Source organism: Etheostoma spectabile, chromosome 6 (genome assembly GCF_008692095.1).
Source record: "Etheostoma spectabile isolate EspeVRDwgs_2016 chromosome 6, UIUC_Espe_1.0, whole genome shotgun sequence".
In the NCBI taxonomy this organism is placed as follows: Eukaryota; Metazoa; Chordata; class Actinopteri; order Perciformes; family Percidae; genus Etheostoma; species Etheostoma spectabile.
This window is the reverse complement of record NC_045738.1, coordinates 16,498,489-16,516,331: the sequence shown is the minus strand read 5'-3', so window position 1 is coordinate 16,516,331 and position 17,843 is coordinate 16,498,489. Positions and strand designations below refer to the sequence as shown.

General features: G+C 40.8%; 1 protein-coding gene and 1 long non-coding RNA gene across 3 annotated transcripts in view; one reads left to right on the top strand and one right to left on the bottom strand.

The window, feature by feature from the left end:
• The window catches only part of nr2f5 (nuclear receptor subfamily 2, group F, member 5), a 21,753-nt gene extending 6,272 nt beyond the window's left edge, over positions 1–15,481 (top strand). For both annotated transcript variants that reach the window (XM_032519230.1, XM_032519231.1), the window contains exons 2-4: positions 6,937–7,217; positions 9,280–9,526; positions 14,204–15,481. In XM_032519230.1, the coding sequence (XP_032375121.1) occupies positions 6,937–7,217; positions 9,280–9,526; positions 14,204–14,523 (848 nt within the window). In that variant the 3' untranslated portion in view covers positions 14,524–15,481. The remainder of the gene's footprint in view (positions 1–6,936; positions 7,218–9,279; positions 9,527–14,203) is intronic.
• On the bottom strand, positions 15,447–16,083 carry LOC116691532 (uncharacterized). Its single transcript, XR_004332499.1, has 2 exons — positions 15,690–16,083; positions 15,447–15,640 (listed from the first exon to the last, which is right to left on the bottom strand). It is a non-coding gene; the product is annotated as an uncharacterized LOC116691532 (long non-coding RNA).
• Positions 16,084–17,843: the final 1,760 nt, after the last annotated feature.

Here is a 17,843-nt window from a genome sequence, read left to right as displayed (position 1 = left end):
ACACACACACACACACACACACACACACACACACACAAGAAAGGGCACAGAATTTGTCAGAATCATTTAACAACCAACAAGGCTTCTCCTATATATTTTTTTAAAATAGCTCTATGGAGAGATCTGTGCCCATTTATAATTTCCTGGTTTAGTTGATGATCTTAGACACGCTCACCAAGGGGGATTTAAGCATGACAGGAGTAGATGAAAAGGAAGCAGAGGAAGCCACAGTGCACCGATAACTTTTACTATTTGTCCCAATTCCGGATCAACAGTTGATGTTTTAATAAAGACAGGATATTGGTCATGTTTTCAACCATAATATGATGGAGGCTACCCTCTGACTCCCAAAAGCTTATTTAGCTACTTAACCCCTTGTATCTGCCGTAGTAGTTTTGGTTTATTTGCTCAGGTTTAGAGGTCCCCCATCCTAAATACAACAGAAAGTAATGGTTAAGTATTTACTTAAGCTTTAAGTAAATGTGAAAATATGTTGTTTTTTGTGTGGACCTTTGTTGCCAATAATGAAATAATGCATTCCTTCATTACAGAATGAAAAATCCTCTGAAATAGCTAGATGTGAAGCTAAAACCTTGTGCTACAACACAGACTAATGATTGTCATGTATGTTGGTTAGCAGCTCTCTTATTGGGTGAATGGTTCTGGATTTGAGCACCAGAAACCAAATTTAATTTGCTCACACTGTATTTGTGTGATTTGTCTGATTTATTATATCTCATATATCTAAAAAAAAATACAAGTGAACCAAAAATATCAGCATGGCTGGATACCATGAGGGAGAAGTGGTAAATACATGTTTTAGGTGAACCGGCCCTTTAAATGTATTGCCTATCTCACTGTAAAAAAATAATTGGTAAGGTAAAAGAAACTCCAGCACAAAAATGAATTTACCATAAGTCTCAAAAACTCAAATAATTCAAGTCAAAGGCTCTATTTTTACTGATGACACAAGCTGATAAATTACACATGAAGCCAAGCCGCTAAGAGGTGTTTAAAAGAAGACATTTATGCACAGATGTCTTCTCCAAACACTAAACTCCCAGGAAACACAAGAACGTATTGCCCTGCTGTGGCCCACTGCGTGTTAAAAAAATAGGGAAGGGGTGGTCTGTAAGTGTAAATAAGGATGGCGTGAATCACTGAGTTCGGGATGAATTTGGTCTACTAATTAATTCAGGAACTGCCTCATCAAAGTCTGAGAGAGCGACTGAGGCAACAGCATCCACACAGAGCAAAGCCACCGAACTTTCTCACGCAAATGTCCTCTGCCTTCCATGTCCCTGTCTCTCTCTGTCTGTCACTGTTTTCCCTCTCGTTCCTGCAGTGCCTCCGGTTTTTCTGCACTCTCGTTCTGTTGTGTCTCTTTCGTCTCGCCGCTCTTTCATGTTTGACTCACAACTGAGGACAGGGTCAGTCTTCTCCAGATGGCTTGTTATTAGCAAGTTTCGCTGAGTAGTAAAGTTGTTATGAGCAACGCTTTTATATAAACCATTTTGCTATGCTCTATTTCTTTCTCTAATTTGATGATGTGTTTTCCTTCAGTGAGGCGCAACAATTAATTTTGATGATTACTGTCGCTACGGGATGGTCACAAATCACAAATAAGAAATGTTTTTCAATATGTTTGTATTTTCATATGTATGCACTGTACTCTGCCATTTAAGCTAAAAAGGAAAGTGTGTGTGTGTGTGTGTGTGTGTGTTTGTGTGTTTGTGTGTGTTTGTGTATTTGTAGGGTAAGACTGAGGACATGCAACAAAACCATAGACTGTACAAATGGTAATACACAGTCTATGTCTACAGTCTATGAACAAACCCTTTTACATGGCTTTAAATACAGTTTGAACACAACAGTCCACAGTCTGAATTCTAGTTATTTACTTGATTTATTTTCCAGTATTAAGCATGAAGTAAGGTCATGATTAAAGTTCTGGTTTTATTTCATTTAGACCAACCTGTGTATGTGTGTATGTATGACATGGTACGCCCTTAACACTGTAATAGGCAGCATATTGAAGGTAACACAATTAGCATTCACTTTAAACATCTGTTTACCGTAACCACAAACACACACACACACACACACACACACACACACACACACTCACTTTCCAAACCAACCGTACCGAGGGAAACAAGTTGCAAGCGCGTAACAGTGGGATATAGTGTTTTTGTGATTTAAACAGCTTTACTAAACGTGACAAACTATAGACTTTAAACGTAGCATACATGCGTTAAAAGACGCTGGGTGCCATTTAGAAACGTTATAGTTGTAGCTTCGTAGCCTAAATGGCAGACTATGTACATTTAAAAATAAATATTGAACAACGTTGCTTATTTGTGACAATCACATGACCATGTTTCACTTTCTTCTCAAACATACAAGAACTTTCCTCCTGCTCATCAGCCAGCTCCGTCTGTCAACAACACATTCACTTCCGTTGTTGCTTATGTATTTTTTTGTAGCTTTTTCGTTTGTGCTGTGCCTTTTGTGTTTGTGCTGTGCCTTTTGTGTTTGTGTTGTAGCTTTTTTATGTGTGTTGTAGCTTTTGTACTTCTGCAGTATTAAGCACCTTTTGTTCCATTTAGGATGTATTAAATGCTACACTTTCAATGTTTTCTTCTCAAAGATACACAGCTAGTATCAAGACATTGCAATACTTATACAGATTTTTTTTCACCACTTGGGCGGCACCAGAAACAACCTGTAAACACAACACTGACATATATATCTTTTTAAAGTAGATACGGCCAACTTGTTAGCAAGCAGTTACTCATTTACACATCCAGCTTTTGCTTTCCACTAACTCCTGACAGAAACATCTGTCTCTGTAGCTGCTAAATGCTCCACTATGTGTCTGTTTGGTGCTGAGCAGGTAGCATACAGTGTTTTTTAAGAGTTTTGATTTTAAGAGTAGTGAGAGCAAACCAAAACGGTCAAGTTTATTGGCTGGAAAACTAAAACAATAAGCTGAAACATGCTAAAAAGCCCTGTAAAGTAGTGCTGTGATCTGTTTCAGCTTTAATGGATAACCATTGTGAAATGTGTTATAAATGCTCAGCTAATTGTTTTGACCATTGTTTTTCTGGCAGAAATGTTTCTGTAGAATAAACAGAAGAAGAACATGTTCTTGCACAATAGCATGCAACGGGACAAATACTGTGGACCATGCACTGAATCAGACTGTGTACAGCCATATATGTACTTATCATTTTAATAGGCAAGTCCAAAGTTATGCATCATATTAACAGTCTAGTGACCCCTAGAGCAGTGTTAGCCGACCACAACGGCTCCAAAATAAGAGAGAACCACAGAACTGCCACTTTTTGATTGACAAAATGTATATGAGTATAATATCAGAGTATATTTCAACTCTTTCTGCTCATTGACATCCCGTTGTCTCTTTATCTCTTATTCTCCTGGGTTACATATTAGCTTCTCTCTGCCTCCTATCTGACTCGTTGGGAGCTTTGCCCTGCTGCAGAGCAGTGACCTGCAGGTCAAAGCTCAAAGCCAAAATAAAAGAGTGTGAGAGCAGCAGGGATATTACCTTGGTGTCACATCACACACTGCCCTCTGAGCTGGAGCACAACCACGTACATCTACGCAGGCTTTCAGTGGCACACACATATAGGCACTGACACGTATGGAATTATAACTTTCCTTTATCTTCCAAAATGTTTTTTTTTAGCTTTACAACTTTGTGTTTTGTTCCTTTTGATTGCTGGATTGCAGAATTGTTCTAGTGTTGTAAACCTCTCTCATACACAAAAGCACATATGCACGCTGTGCGAAGTGATGACGTCAACCACATGTTCATGCAGAGTAACATGTTTATTTTTCGCTTGTCGTTGGAAGCTTTGGAAATGGAAACTCTACTCATTGAACACAACTGTCAGACTCAGCCAAATCTATAATGTGTCTGTGTTGCCCTGGCACCGTGACCTTTGAGTCCAAATGTTGATAGGCCTTAATTGTATTTAGCTGCTGTAATTCCACTAACAGTCTGACCCAGAGGCTAATCCAGGCCAGCCAGGCAGCGAACTGTGCTCTCTGCCAGCTGCCATTTGCTGAAGTGGCATTTTAAAAGTCACATCTGAAATGTCCCATGATACCTCTCTTTGCATGCACTTTCCTCCTCTCCCTCGTTCTGCTGCCATCTTTCTTTTGCTCTACCTACTGTATGTACACGGAAAACAGTTTTGTTTGGGGTTTTAGGGATTTGTAGCTCTTTTTTCTGCCCGCAGTTTGGTTTCAGAATATTTTTGTTTGCCAGGAAGAAGGACGTTGTATATTGTTAAGATTTCAAGTTTTCTTCCCTTCGTGTTGTCTGATGACAAGCTCAGTTAATAGCATTAAGCTCACCCACAGTGCACCAATTAAAAAGCAGGACACAGCTTATGGCAGACACCCAAATCTGACTTTATACTCCCATCCCCCCTTGTTATTCTTTATCTTTGACCCTGCTTTCCTTTTTTTGTCTTATCCCCAGGCATCTGTTTTTTACTAATGCCATTTCTGTCTCTCTGCGCTCTCTTGCTCCCCTCCTTTATGTCAAAATAATACATCTCTCTGCCTCTATACTTCTGTCTTTCTCTTTATTCCTTTGGACATTTCCATAATTACCCCCTCTCTCCCTTTTCTTTCTCTCTGCTCCTCAGTCTCGTCCAGCAAGCTGTAGGCGAGGAAAAACAGAGAGTGATGTGTCTCAGTCAGTAGTACTCAAGTGCTCTGCCTCTCAGCCACGAGTGACCTCCACAATGAGGCTTTTGAAAAGTCAAGTGGATCAAGTAGATCCGCCACCATCTGCAGGATTAACCACTAATCAATATGATTAGCAGATGAGATAAGCAGATTCATAGCTGTGATTTCACATATCAGAGACATGAGAGGCAGCAGGATCCCAACAGGTCGTGGAATTTGTGGAACGTCATTGAATTATGAAGAATTTGATCTATTCTCCATCAAGGTTAGGCACAACGCATTAGTGAAAAGCCCAAAAGAAGTGAAAGCCAGGTTGCTCACCCCAGATTTTTTTTTATAGAAGATATGAATAAGCCAGGGCAGAGTGACAGTTCTAGGTTATGGAAGTGATCTGACTTAGATATGTCACGGAAGAGTCTTTCAAGACTGTCCTCTCAGGGAACACGACAGAATTGATCCTTTCAGAAAGTGCTCCAAAATGACCCATGCTCAAGTTCAAGCCTTAACTAAGTGTTTATTTGAACCAAAACTACAATAATTCCCCAACCCTAGCAACAGCGTTTCTTTGCCTAAAGCCATAGCATTGTCAGACGATGAAACAGATTTATTCTTCAACAGTGAATTCTAACGGGCAATGACAAACAAATTGTTTGATATTTCATTTGGAGGACTTGTCGAGTCTTTCACTAACCTGCATTACAGTAACTTAACTCGGACTGCCAGCAGCAGCACTGTATTTAGCAGTCTTTCACTACGCACTCAAAACACCTCAGAGTGACTGAAAACATATTTGACCAGGTAATCTATGTGGAAATTGAAGTGCCTTGCTCTACTTTCACCCCTGCTGCTCACGATGGTGTTTCATTTTTCATTTCCTTTAAAGACAGACACATGTGGCTAATCTGACAGCCGTCCTTTGCGAAGCAAGACGAGAGTGTCTGGAGTGCCAGTGACAAGGAATGTCCCATTGTGCAACATCTTTGTGACAGGCAACACCTCTTCATAGCTCAGCCCAGCGAGACTGCGCTGTTTGCCAAAGGAGACTGCATTCTTTTCCGGGAACATGCGGGTTGACACAAGTTCACAAGGAAAACTAGTCGTTTGAGGTCAACACCTTTTGTGCAGAGGTATTTTTTTCTGCTCAGAGGACAGGCTAGAATTAAAGGCATTTTTATAACGCTCTTGAGTGTTTTGACCTCTCGTTTTTCAGACGTGCCACGTTGCGTTCAATTGACACAGCTGCTGTGTGTGAGGTGACAGGTGATGCAGAGTTGAAAAGCATTTTCCAACCCCCTCCTCCCTTTTATTTCACCCCTCTCTCCACCTCCTACTTCCACCTGTCTCCTTATGTAAAGCATTGCACTTTATCTGAAGCCTCATCTCAGACTACATTCAGACACATTGAACTCCGCACCTTTTCTGTCTTTCCCCTCTCTCTGCCCTCAATCTCCCTTTTCTCAACTTATCACCTCTTCCTCTTCATCTTATCTCGCCATTTCACCCTTTTACCTCATTTTTCCCCTCACACGTCAGACGTCTGTGTGTGTGTGTGTGTGTGTGTGTGTGTACAAGTGCTTGGCCTCTGCGTGCCCTTTTTGCCTCAGCCATTTGCCAGCAGAGAGGGGGATGGGGGGGTGGGAGGGGCATCGTACCACTTTATGTGTGGTGCGTGCATGTGTGTATGAATATGTGGCTGCATAACATATGTAGGTGTGAAGAAGTGGTATATCTTTACCAGCTGCAGCTTGTCATTACTCGTTGATGCACAACAGCAGTGCAGAATGGCCTTGGTCTGGCCACTTTCCATCGCTCCACGGAAAAGGCGAGCGCTGACATATTTAGGAGTTGGAGAAATGTTCCCATCTCCACACTTTTTGCCCCTTTGACCCCATTCTGCAAACCCCCCACCCAACACATTTGACAAGCCCAATTTCACTCCTTCTTTTCTGTCTTCGTCTCCTCTCCCTTCGGCGTCTCCTGCAGGCATTTAGGATTTCTTTGCTTTGCATACAGGCTGTGCAGAGGCTGTTTGGATGTAGATCAGGTTTAGGTGTAAAAGCGGCCTCCTAAAGCATAAAAGTGTATGATATTTACTGTTAAAAGTTGGAGACAAAACACAATCATCTAAACAATTTCACATTATCATTGATTAAAAGTTCATATCAATGCGTCCGAATTCTCATCTTGTTGTCTCGTCTTGTTTTCCATCAGCTGTACAACGAGGACGTACATCAAACTCCCAGAGCAGCCCAGGACAGTACCTGACCAATGGCACCGACCCGTACAACGGCCAGCCCTACCTATCCGGCTTCATTTCTCTGTTGCTGCGCGCAGAGCCCTACCCCACATCTCGCTATGGGGCCCAGTGCATGCAGGGAAACAACCTGATGGGCATTGAGAACATCTGCGAGCTGGCGGCCAGGCTGCTCTTCAGTGCTGTTGAGTGGGCCAAGAACATCCCTTTCTTCCCCGATCTGCAGCTCATGGATCAGGTGAGTCAGCGAATTTGATGACTGAATAGAATTTACTTTAAAATATCCGACCAGCAACTTCAAAGGAATAGCTTGACATTATGGACTTATCACTTTCCTGCCAAGAGTTCAATGAGAAGATCTAAACCACACTTATGTCTAGAGCCAGGCTAGTTTTTGTCTTTGTCCTAAGCCAAGCTAATTAGCTGCTGCCTGTAGCTAATCAAATTTAGTGTCAGACAGTGGCATCATTTTTATCATCTAACTCTCTACAAGAAGATTGATTTAGTAAAATATTGAATTGTTCCTTCACTAAAGCATGCAAGGAGCACACACACACACACACACACACACACACACACACACACACACACACACACACACACACACACACACTAGGAGAGTGGATTTGGCCTCCAAATGTAATGTAAACTACATTAACATACATACTGGGTACCTTTCTTAAATATGAACCAAAAACTTGCAACATTTTTCGCATTTAGATTTTCTGTTCAAGTCTACAGTATGTTGAGCCAGTAAAAATATTTGTTGCCATAATCATAATTAAATTCTCCTGTTCCATTTAATCAAAACCCAAATAAAACTGTAATTCAATGAAAGATCATAGTTCCATTAAGTATTATCAATAAACACATTATTTATCACATGCACCCTCAGCTATTATAAACAAAAAGAGACTATAAATAATTTAATTTGTGAATCAGTTGCATATAAAAGAACATCGGTTTGGTTAATATTCACTGAAGGCGGAAACAGGCACAGCAGACCTGATGTCAACCCTGCACATGTAGATTTATACCAGCTGTAAAGTGTTGGCACGGAGTAATCGCCTGATCTATAAATATTCACGTGCACCCTGGGCAGACATAGTCATCACAAATATGTCATGCTGTAGCTGCACTATATCATTAATATATCATTGTCAAGATGTAGAATACATGCATCCCTCTCAGTAAGTGCTTTAGAATTGTGGTTCTATGCTTTCTATAAACCCGCTTTTGATGATTCTTTTCAACTGGAAAAAAAAAGACTGTTTGGCATCAACACATGTCTTGTAACCTAACTACATCTAAATCAAACAGTATGTGTCTAGATTATCCAGGGTAGACAAAATAATGTAAACACCTAAAAGAAGAAAATGTGTGACTAATAGTAATGATGTTGACCAATTACTTGGATGTTGCTACAAAGGTGGGTCATATTAGGTTGAATTCTGATTACAGGCCATGTAAGCCATGTAAGATATATATTATGCCATATATATATCTATATATATAGATATATATATGGCATAACACAGCTTGTCATGTCCTTTTGCAATCTTTTTTTATAAAGATTATTTTTAGGGCATTTTTACAAGCCTTTATTTGTATAGGACAGTTTAGACTTGAAGGGGGAGAGAGGGGGAGGAATGACATGCAGTAAAAGGCTGCAGGTCGGATTCGAACCTGCGGCCGCTGTGTCGAGGAGTAAACCTCTGAAACTGGCGCCAGCTCTACCAGGTCGAGCTAACCAGGCACCCCCTTTTGCTATCTTTATGACCTTTTAAAACTGACAAAGTTTCATGACATTATACTAATTTGTCCTTACAATCAGTTTTTGACAGTTAAGCTGGTTTGTGTATGCTTCCTTCTTTTTAATCAACATATCACTTGTTGGGGGATTTTTTTGTTGTTGCATTTTCTCTTTGAGAATGTGGCCACATTATGACTATCCCAAAAGGTGGTTTGAATTATTGGATGTTCAGTACATCTCGTGTTTGTCTACACTTGGAATGAATGTGTTTTTGTGATATTGAATTACAGATTGACTGTAACTAAAAGGCACTTGTCGGTTGTGCAAACATTGAACAATTTCTAAACACACCTTTAGTAATTTGAATGTGTTCTCAGTTTTATGTTTATGATTAAAAAATCAATAACTGAATTAAAGTAGAAATCTCAAATCCAGATCTGTCGATCACATATAATTTAAATATTTTTTTTTTTTTAGATATTCTGCTGGAAGTGGGGCAGGAGTAAAAATAATTTCCTTCCTGTAATATATCCCACCTGTATTCTAGGTGGCGCTGCTGCGCATGTCATGGAGCGAGCTCTTCGTCCTCAACGCCGCCCAGTGCTCCATGCCGCTTCATGTGGCTCCTCTGTTGGCAGCGGCGGGCCTGCACGCATCGCCCATGTCAGCGGAGCGCGTGGTGGCCTTCATGGACCACATCCGTGTCTTCCAAGAGCAGGTGGAGAAGCTGAAGGCCCTGCAGGTTGACACGGCTGAATATTCCTGCCTCAAGTCCATCGTGCTCTTCACATCTGGTTAGTTTCAATGAAGCACATGTGTCATATAAACAGTGGAGAGTCACAGGCAAACCGCATGAAATAGCGATGGTGTCACGTAATGTTGAAACAGGATGTTAAAGATTTAACTAGTGCTGGCAGGCTCCAGACTGGGTAATCAAAAGTTTAAAAATCATTTGAAATTCACGACTCCAAAATGTGGAATCTATGGTACAGTATTACTGTTCTCTAAGCGCTCTAAGAAAACAAGACAAAACTTGGACATCGGAAGAGAATTAGGAGAACCGTCAGGAGAGGACATTCAAAGAGCAATTGTGCCAGACGGTTGAAGATACAATTGATGTTGCAGGGAAAGAAAATTGTTAAATTATACAAACAGACAGTTGTTCATAATCAAGTTTGACAGTAGCATTATTATTAAATTAGTATTATTATAGCCTTATTTTATCAAATTTTCAAAGAAAATCAAACACAAGACCTCCAAAAAAAGATCAAATGATCAATTATTTGTTAAGATAGCTTTCCTTTTACTTGATCTTAACCCTTGACTCAAACACAGACTTACAGGGGGATTATGGGTAGATTCTGATGTCAACAAAAACATCACCTGTCTCCTGTGAGTAGAAGTACAATTGCTCACACAGTAAGCTGACTTCCGTTGGCACGGGAACATTTGGCAACGGTTTATTCATGTTGACGGGGACACTTCATCGCAGGAAATGAGATCACTTGTAAACAGCTTAACCTGAGTTAGAGAAATGGCCAATAGCAGGGTTATTCTGCATATTTAAAGAAAGTAATCTCGGCAGATAATACAGTTTTTTAATTATTGGGCAAAATACATTAAATGATAATGAATAAATTTAAATAAAGACAGGTTTAAACTATATTTCCGGTAAAGAACTTAAAATGGAACCTAAAATGACTAAAAGTTACTTTTACATAAAATTCATAACAGCATTCTTACGACATAGATTGGACCTAGTAACATTTCTGCAACACTGTCAACATGGCACACGTCTGAACTGAACACCACCAGATAAACGTAAAGACTGCAGCAGCACAACATGAAACACGCACAGAAATAAATAAATGTGCATCTTATTCTGAGCACTGTAAATCTCTCAACTATCATCTCCTATGCATGATTTCATAAAATTACTTTAATAATTTTAAATTGTCCAGGAGATACTTCTCATGTTGCATCTGTCTATTAAAAATGTCTACAGTGCAAGACAAATGCTTTACATAAAGCTCGTGAGTAAATAGGAATTAATGTGAGTATACAACTTAACTTTTTTGTCATTTTACGTTTGTGCAGCATTGAGGAAGCGAGCATCTTTTGCACTCAAAATGGCGGCATATTAAGGCTTTGATGCTAACATTTGTTTTAAAATCCATCAGTTAGAAAACATTATGAACAGTTACATAACAGACACCTATGTTTACATGACAAAAGGCCATTCAACATATAGATGAAGCCAGCATTATGTTCATGTCTAAAAAGCTGGCTCATTAGCAGCGTTATTTTGCACTAAATAAGAAGCCAAAAGGTCCTGCAGGCATTTATCCTCGACACACAGCTCAAGAGAGGACCAACTTCCTGTCCACGATTGTACATTTTTTTCCATTAGTTAAAGATTTTACCACAGAATAGCACATTCTTGGTTTGAAGAAACCTTTCTTCCGTCTACTGTGTTGGAATCCAGTTTAAGCTCACGGACGCATGATGCCGACTTCAACTGTATTTAACCTGCCTCACCTTTTCACCTCCGCTGGGCCTGACCGACATGTGACCCCTAACAATGCTGCAGCAGATATTGTCTCATTGGCTCCATATGTAAATGCTGCTGCTACAGTCTTCCCATCAGTCAGTCATGATGTCTGCCCTCCATGAATTTCACTTTAATTTGATCACTCTCTCATACTGTAAAATACCGCAATTTATCCCATGAGTAGCCGCTCCTGCCTCACTGTATCACTTATTTTTTCTTTGCTGGATTTAACCGTGAGCTTTTACCTGAACCTATTACTTTGGTATTTAACTTTGAGTTGCTAAGCTGTATTTTGGTTTCTGCCCTTGTAATTCATTCAAAATCTTATAGGAAAGACTAATAAACGTATAAAGTATATTTTTTATTTAGCCTACAATACACCCAGAAAATTATATAGGAACAATCATGCTCTCTGAACAATCCATGTTTTTCTACCTCTTAACAAAACGGAAGGCAGTGGCCATTATCTGCCAGAATAGCATCTTTGTGACATTGAGTTAACAGGATGATGATGGCAATTTGACATCTAAATTATATCACTCTCCATTTGGCGTAATTACAAGGAAAATACCTTCATTCTAGCATAGATTTGTCTATTTAAGGCTGTTTGCCTCCAAAGCTCTTTAAAAAAAACAACAACAGGGGACTTGTGCCTCACACCCTCACTGTGTGGAATTATTTTCTCCCCACTGAGCTGCAGACAAGATTTAATAAAATACTATTGTGTTACACCTCGAGGAACCCCAAGAGATAGGCATTGTTTTGATACTGCTTGTATACAAACCCTGTTGAGCTTTATCCCAACAGTCACTGTGCTCTAGTGCCAGCCAAAATACTGTCACATCTGGGATATTTCACTGAGAGATCATGCTTTGTGACCCAAGGGGAAACGCATGGTGAAGACGCACGCCAACACTGAGATGTCTCTCGTCCTTGGTTTTTATTTTTTTATTGCTTTCCCCTTTTTTCCATTGCATGGCTTGTCAGATTCACTCTGCATGTACCTAGCGTCTCTCTTCCATGTATGTGGGTGGCTGTGGATCCACCTCTCCCCTTTCTTCCTTGCTTTCATCAGCCATCTCTCCTTCATGATCCTATCTATTATTGAAACCAGTCATTTACCCCTCCTCCCTACAACCTCCCCAAACCCAAGCTCAGCCCAGGCCCGGGACCCCTGCCCCCACCACGGGAGTTGAATTATGTATGGTGGGTTTCAGTGAGACGGAGGATTCGCAACAGCCACGGCCATGACCTACATAACCCCTGTAGCCCTGAGCATCCCATGTGACTTCCCTCCATGTGGGCAGATGTACCCACATGCATACACGTCGCAGAAAACTGAAAAATGTCTTGGCAAACAAGACAATACATTTAGTAAAACGAGCAGATATTAAAACCAAAATTTGAATTTAATAGAGACAGACATGCACACACGCACACACTTGATAGACCCATTAATGAACCTGACTCCTGCAGACCTTGTAGGATGAGCTAACAGTCTTCGACAAACACCAATCGTCTCTAACCTCCCTCTGAGTCCCCTCCCTTCACTCTCTAAGTGAAGCACAGTCCCATCAAGGCACATCAGAGAACGGGCATCTCAGTCCTGCCATCCTGATCCCTCACCCCCACTGACCCAGTGTGTGCCCAAGGAACAGACAAAAGAACACGACGCTTGGCGCGTAAGGGCACCCACAGAGCTGTCGCTTCGGCACGCGATGTGGTTTCAGTCACACAGACAGCTTTACTAATCCCAACCAGGCAGTGGCGGCTTTGTCACGCAGGACCCAAAATGGCGGCCCGACAAAAAAAGCAGTCCAGCTGCCCTTCCGAGTGAACGGACACAGCTGAAATGGGAGCAATTATTCACTCAGAATAATGAGAATAATTGCCACTGGGGGTGGGGAGGGCTTGACACACTCAGTTAAAATATAACGTAAGTTAAATCTTTTGGTTGTATGGATCTATGGCTCTGCAGGGTTTACAGAGAGGACAGATCAAAGTGTGAGATGACAAAGGGGACCTATGATGTAACGTGACAGGTTGAAAAAAATATGTGCCAGCACTTTTAGACTAAACGAACGTGCTTAAGAAGAAATTACCCTCATTGAAAAAGCCTGTCTTTCAAATGAGGGTTCATTGAGGGGGTAGAGTCACAGAGAGCACCCGCTGAATGTACAGTATGTGGCAGAGTACAGTGAAATGTGTCTTTGTTTTGAGTTCACATATCTCTGACCTCTTTTGCTAAATCCCCCGTGCTCTCCTCTGCACACAGGGTGCGAAAAGTATCGCGCACAGTGTTACACACTCCATCGGTTGTGCGAGACTCTTGCCAAGGCGGGGGCCTGCGGGAGAGGAGGTGTGAGGAGGTGTGAGGAGGCAGGAGGCAGAACATGACCTCCAGCTGTGGGGAAAGGGAATGCTGTAGTGTGCTGGGAACACAGACCACAGGGGTGTAGTAGATGCGTATCTTTGTAGTGACAACGTCGATTTCCTCAAGTTTCTGCCAGATTTTTCTGACCTGAGGAATTAGAAATTAGAAGAAAAAAAATGTCAGCTCTTTATTACATTTGATTATCCCACTGTGACGGCATTTATCTGTTTCAATCAACTAGGTCAGATTTAAAGTACACGTTTAGTACCAGGTCAAGACTTCACATTGAGCCACCCACTTAACATCCACCACGAGTTAAATCAAAGTTAAATTCTTCTTCTTAAAAAATCCAAGCCTTAGTTATCAGACACAATATTAACCTGATAACAGGAACAAAAATAGATATCGGACATGACAATTTGCGATTTGTCCCATGAAGTGGGTTATTATGTTATGCAGATTCTGTCCACTTTTTTGCAGTTTCCTTTTAGACACTATACAAAAGAGATAAACCATTAATCTTTATATTGTCTTTCTTCCTTTTAGATGCTATGGGGCTGTCAGACGTTGCCCACGTGGAGAGCATCCAGGAGAAGTCCCAGTGTGCCCTGGAGGAGTATGTAAGAAACCAGTACCCCAGCCAGCCAAACCGCTTTGGACGTCTCCTCCTCCGCCTGCCTTCCCTGCGCATCGTCTCTTCTCCGGTCATCGAGCAGCTGTTTTTTGTTCGCCTGGTAGGCAAGACACCCATTGAGACACTGCTCCGTGATATGCTGCTCTCAGGCTCCAGCTACAACTGGCCCTACATGCCCACCGTGCAGCGCGACCGACCCATCTCCCTCCACTACAATGAGAACGGGCCCTGAGGTGGAGAGACAGACGGAGGAGAAGCTGCGGGAGAAATACAGGCTGAACGTCCATCTGACTACTCATCCATCCATTCTTCCTTCATTCTCTGCGTTCAACTTTTCAGCTTTTCCAGAGGAAGCATCTCCCTCACCATTCCGCTCACAAACCCTGGTCGACGATATAGTCCGTTACCATCCCGGTTACTCAAGCCAGCCAATCATTTACCATGGCCATTGCAGAGACTTGGTGGTCCCTCAGCTGACGGTGCAGTCTACATTTGAGATGTGGCACGAGATGGACAAGTTGGTAGAACGGGTTATTGCAGTTCACCAGCAGGTCTGTTGGACTCACTTCAGATTTGAGTCTCAAACCCCATGAAAACAGGGGCAGCATAAGACAAAACATTTGCTTTACTGTTGGTGCTATGCCTACATTTCCAGAGGCTGCGCAAAAGCATCTTAGTATGGTGAATACTGAGCAAGGGCTTTGCCAATGGGACTCTACAACCAAGAGCACAAGGCCCGTTGTATACTTCCCAATTTTTAAAAAGAAAGCCAGAAGCCATTAAAAAAAATGACAAATGCCAAAATGTCTTGGACTTTTGCAGAGGACATGTTTTAATGTGTGTGTTTGTATTAGCACTGTTTATATGGAGAGAGAAAAAGTCATGATTGTGTCCATATGTACAGTATATCGTTGATTCATTGGCATCTAAAGCATATTAGGGTAAAGCTCAGGTTCAAAGGGTGGGGAGACAGACAGACAGACAGATAGACAGACATGCCAATATCAGTACAAGAACAAAAAGACAAACCCACTAAAAATTTACACTTATCAGCAGCCTGTGCCAAAGCTGGAAAAAGCAAATTGTTAGGATATTTTTGTGGTAGTGTTGGTTTAATGTTTGGTTTGTCTATAATTTGACTATATAATTGTTTTGGGGTCTCAGGGGGAGAGAAGGAGTTGGTAAAAAAAGAGGAAAGAAAAGCTTAGGCACTTGCATTGTAACCTAGTCAGAACCTACACTTATTCACTCCTGTAAAATCACAGCACTGGTAGATTCATGCTACCCATATCCCAATTAATTGATCTACATTTCTACTTAAAAAGGCCCATTAAAACTCCAAACATGTTCTTATCACAGGAGTGACACAACTCATCCTCATTGTTGTTTTATTGTCACGATTGTCAATATTGGACCTTTTCGACTGGGGGGTGGGGGGAGCATTTTACAAAACTAGCTGTACTTGCCTTAGAACAAAGATTTTGTCACTGAGCATTTATCTTATGACTGTGCCATAATCTCTCGTTACCTGTTATAACAGGTATTATGTCCTGTCAGGAGAGGAAATGGACTCACATGATGTAAAATTGATTAATGTGCATAAAGTCATATATAGAAAAGCGATGCAAAATACAGAGATTTTATTAATGCATCGATAGAGAGAACAGGCATTTCTGCTTTATCATCAGCACTTTCATTTAGACCTCATGCGAGTTCTTTTCCACTTCCTCATGATATTGTCATGTAGGGAAAACCCCCTCGACTCATGTCGTTTGAGCTTATCGTACCGATACCGTAGAGAAAAGTATCACTAACCTCTGAAAACCTCAGTCTATGTTACACTAGTATCGCAGTTGGACTTATGACTGTGACTTAGTTTAGGACTTTTTAGTTTTTTTGCTTCCCTGTGGTGGAAGCAAGTTTGTTTTGACATTTTCACATTTCCAACATGGCACTGTGGTATCAACATTGGTATTGGAAAAGCCATCTGGGACCTTTAGAAAGCTGTCTGTTGATAAATGAATTCACAGAAAGTTCCTATGAGTTTGTTTTTATCCCCTCTACTTTTGTTTGGAAATATGGATTATCCATTAATTGAAATAAAAATTCTGTTCACAATATGTTTCCTGTAGTCTTTTACTGTCATATCTAATGTGTTAAAAAATAAGTACTTTAGTCTGGTCTGATGGGATGTTTTTTGAGGGAATGCACCTTGGAAGACACATAATCTCCCCCCTAAGTTAACAGTAACACTCTGTAGGAGATCCATGTTGAGTGTGAACAACAGCAAAAAAGGAGCAATGCAATAAAAATAAAGAATTAAGTTATTATGGGTTGTGGTTAAGGTTGCATATACATTACAAGGTTCATTTATTTGCCATTTTAAGACACAGGATTTCACAATGAAATGTAAGTTGTAGCCCTCCATGCCACACACAAATAGAACTAGACACAACTATTTCAATTATAATATAATGAAATAAAATAAAATAAAACAATAAGCCTTTATACAGTTATATATACGAATCCTTATCACATTACATTATATAGAGACTTTAGTTTATAGTGGGATTGAATGAGTGTCACTGAGAAATCCCTGATTTAATGCACCACCCGGCCAGCACGCTGAGTGACCCGAATCAAACACACCCATGATGGTGTGTGAGAACAGGTACATTGCATGCTGGGTGTAGCTAAATGCTAACATACACTTGGTGGATCCTGACTTCTGCATCCACTGAGGAGCTTTTTTTTATTTATTTGAGGAGCGAGGTGGGAAAGACAGTTTGAGTGGACTGGAGTGGAATTATGCATTGAGAATGGACGAGCAGAAAAGTGACTTTGGGTCCTTGAAAAGCGCTATAGAAAATCATTTTATTATTATTATTATTAAGTGTAACTAGAGCAGATTGTGGAGGACAAGGCGGTGCTCAGGGACAACTCGCAAAGTGACGTAGAGACCGTGGTTCAGACAGGTAGGTAACGTTAGCCTACAATAACAAACATCGTCACTACAACAGGCGTGTTAAACTGTGCAGACTCTCTTTTGCTGGGTGATTGTTTGCAGCTGCTGTTGAATTTATTGTCTTTAACGTCTCTCTATGTTTTGCTATGCTGATGCTTTATTCTGCTGTTAAAAGGTCTTATAGATGCTTGTCACGTTAGCATTGTACCCTCCGCGTGTAGGTCTTTTTATTTCTTGTCGCTCAGTTTAGTTTAATAGTTTTGTCCCATCAGTTATTGTAAGGTTATACAAAGAAAGTACAGCTGGAAAATATATCAATATCGTGATGTGAGGCAGCTATCGTCTTAGATTTTGGATATCGTAGCACAAGTGTTGTTTTTTTCCTGGTTTTAAAGGCGCATTACAGTAAAGTCATTTTCTGAACTTAGACAGTCGTAATCGTTCTATTATTTACCTTTGCCCACTTAGTCATTATATCCACGTTACTGATGCTTGATTATTTATCAAAAAACCTCATGTGTAAATATTTTGTGATGGCACCAAGAGTCAACACTGCAATATTGTTGCGGTATCGATATCAAGGTATT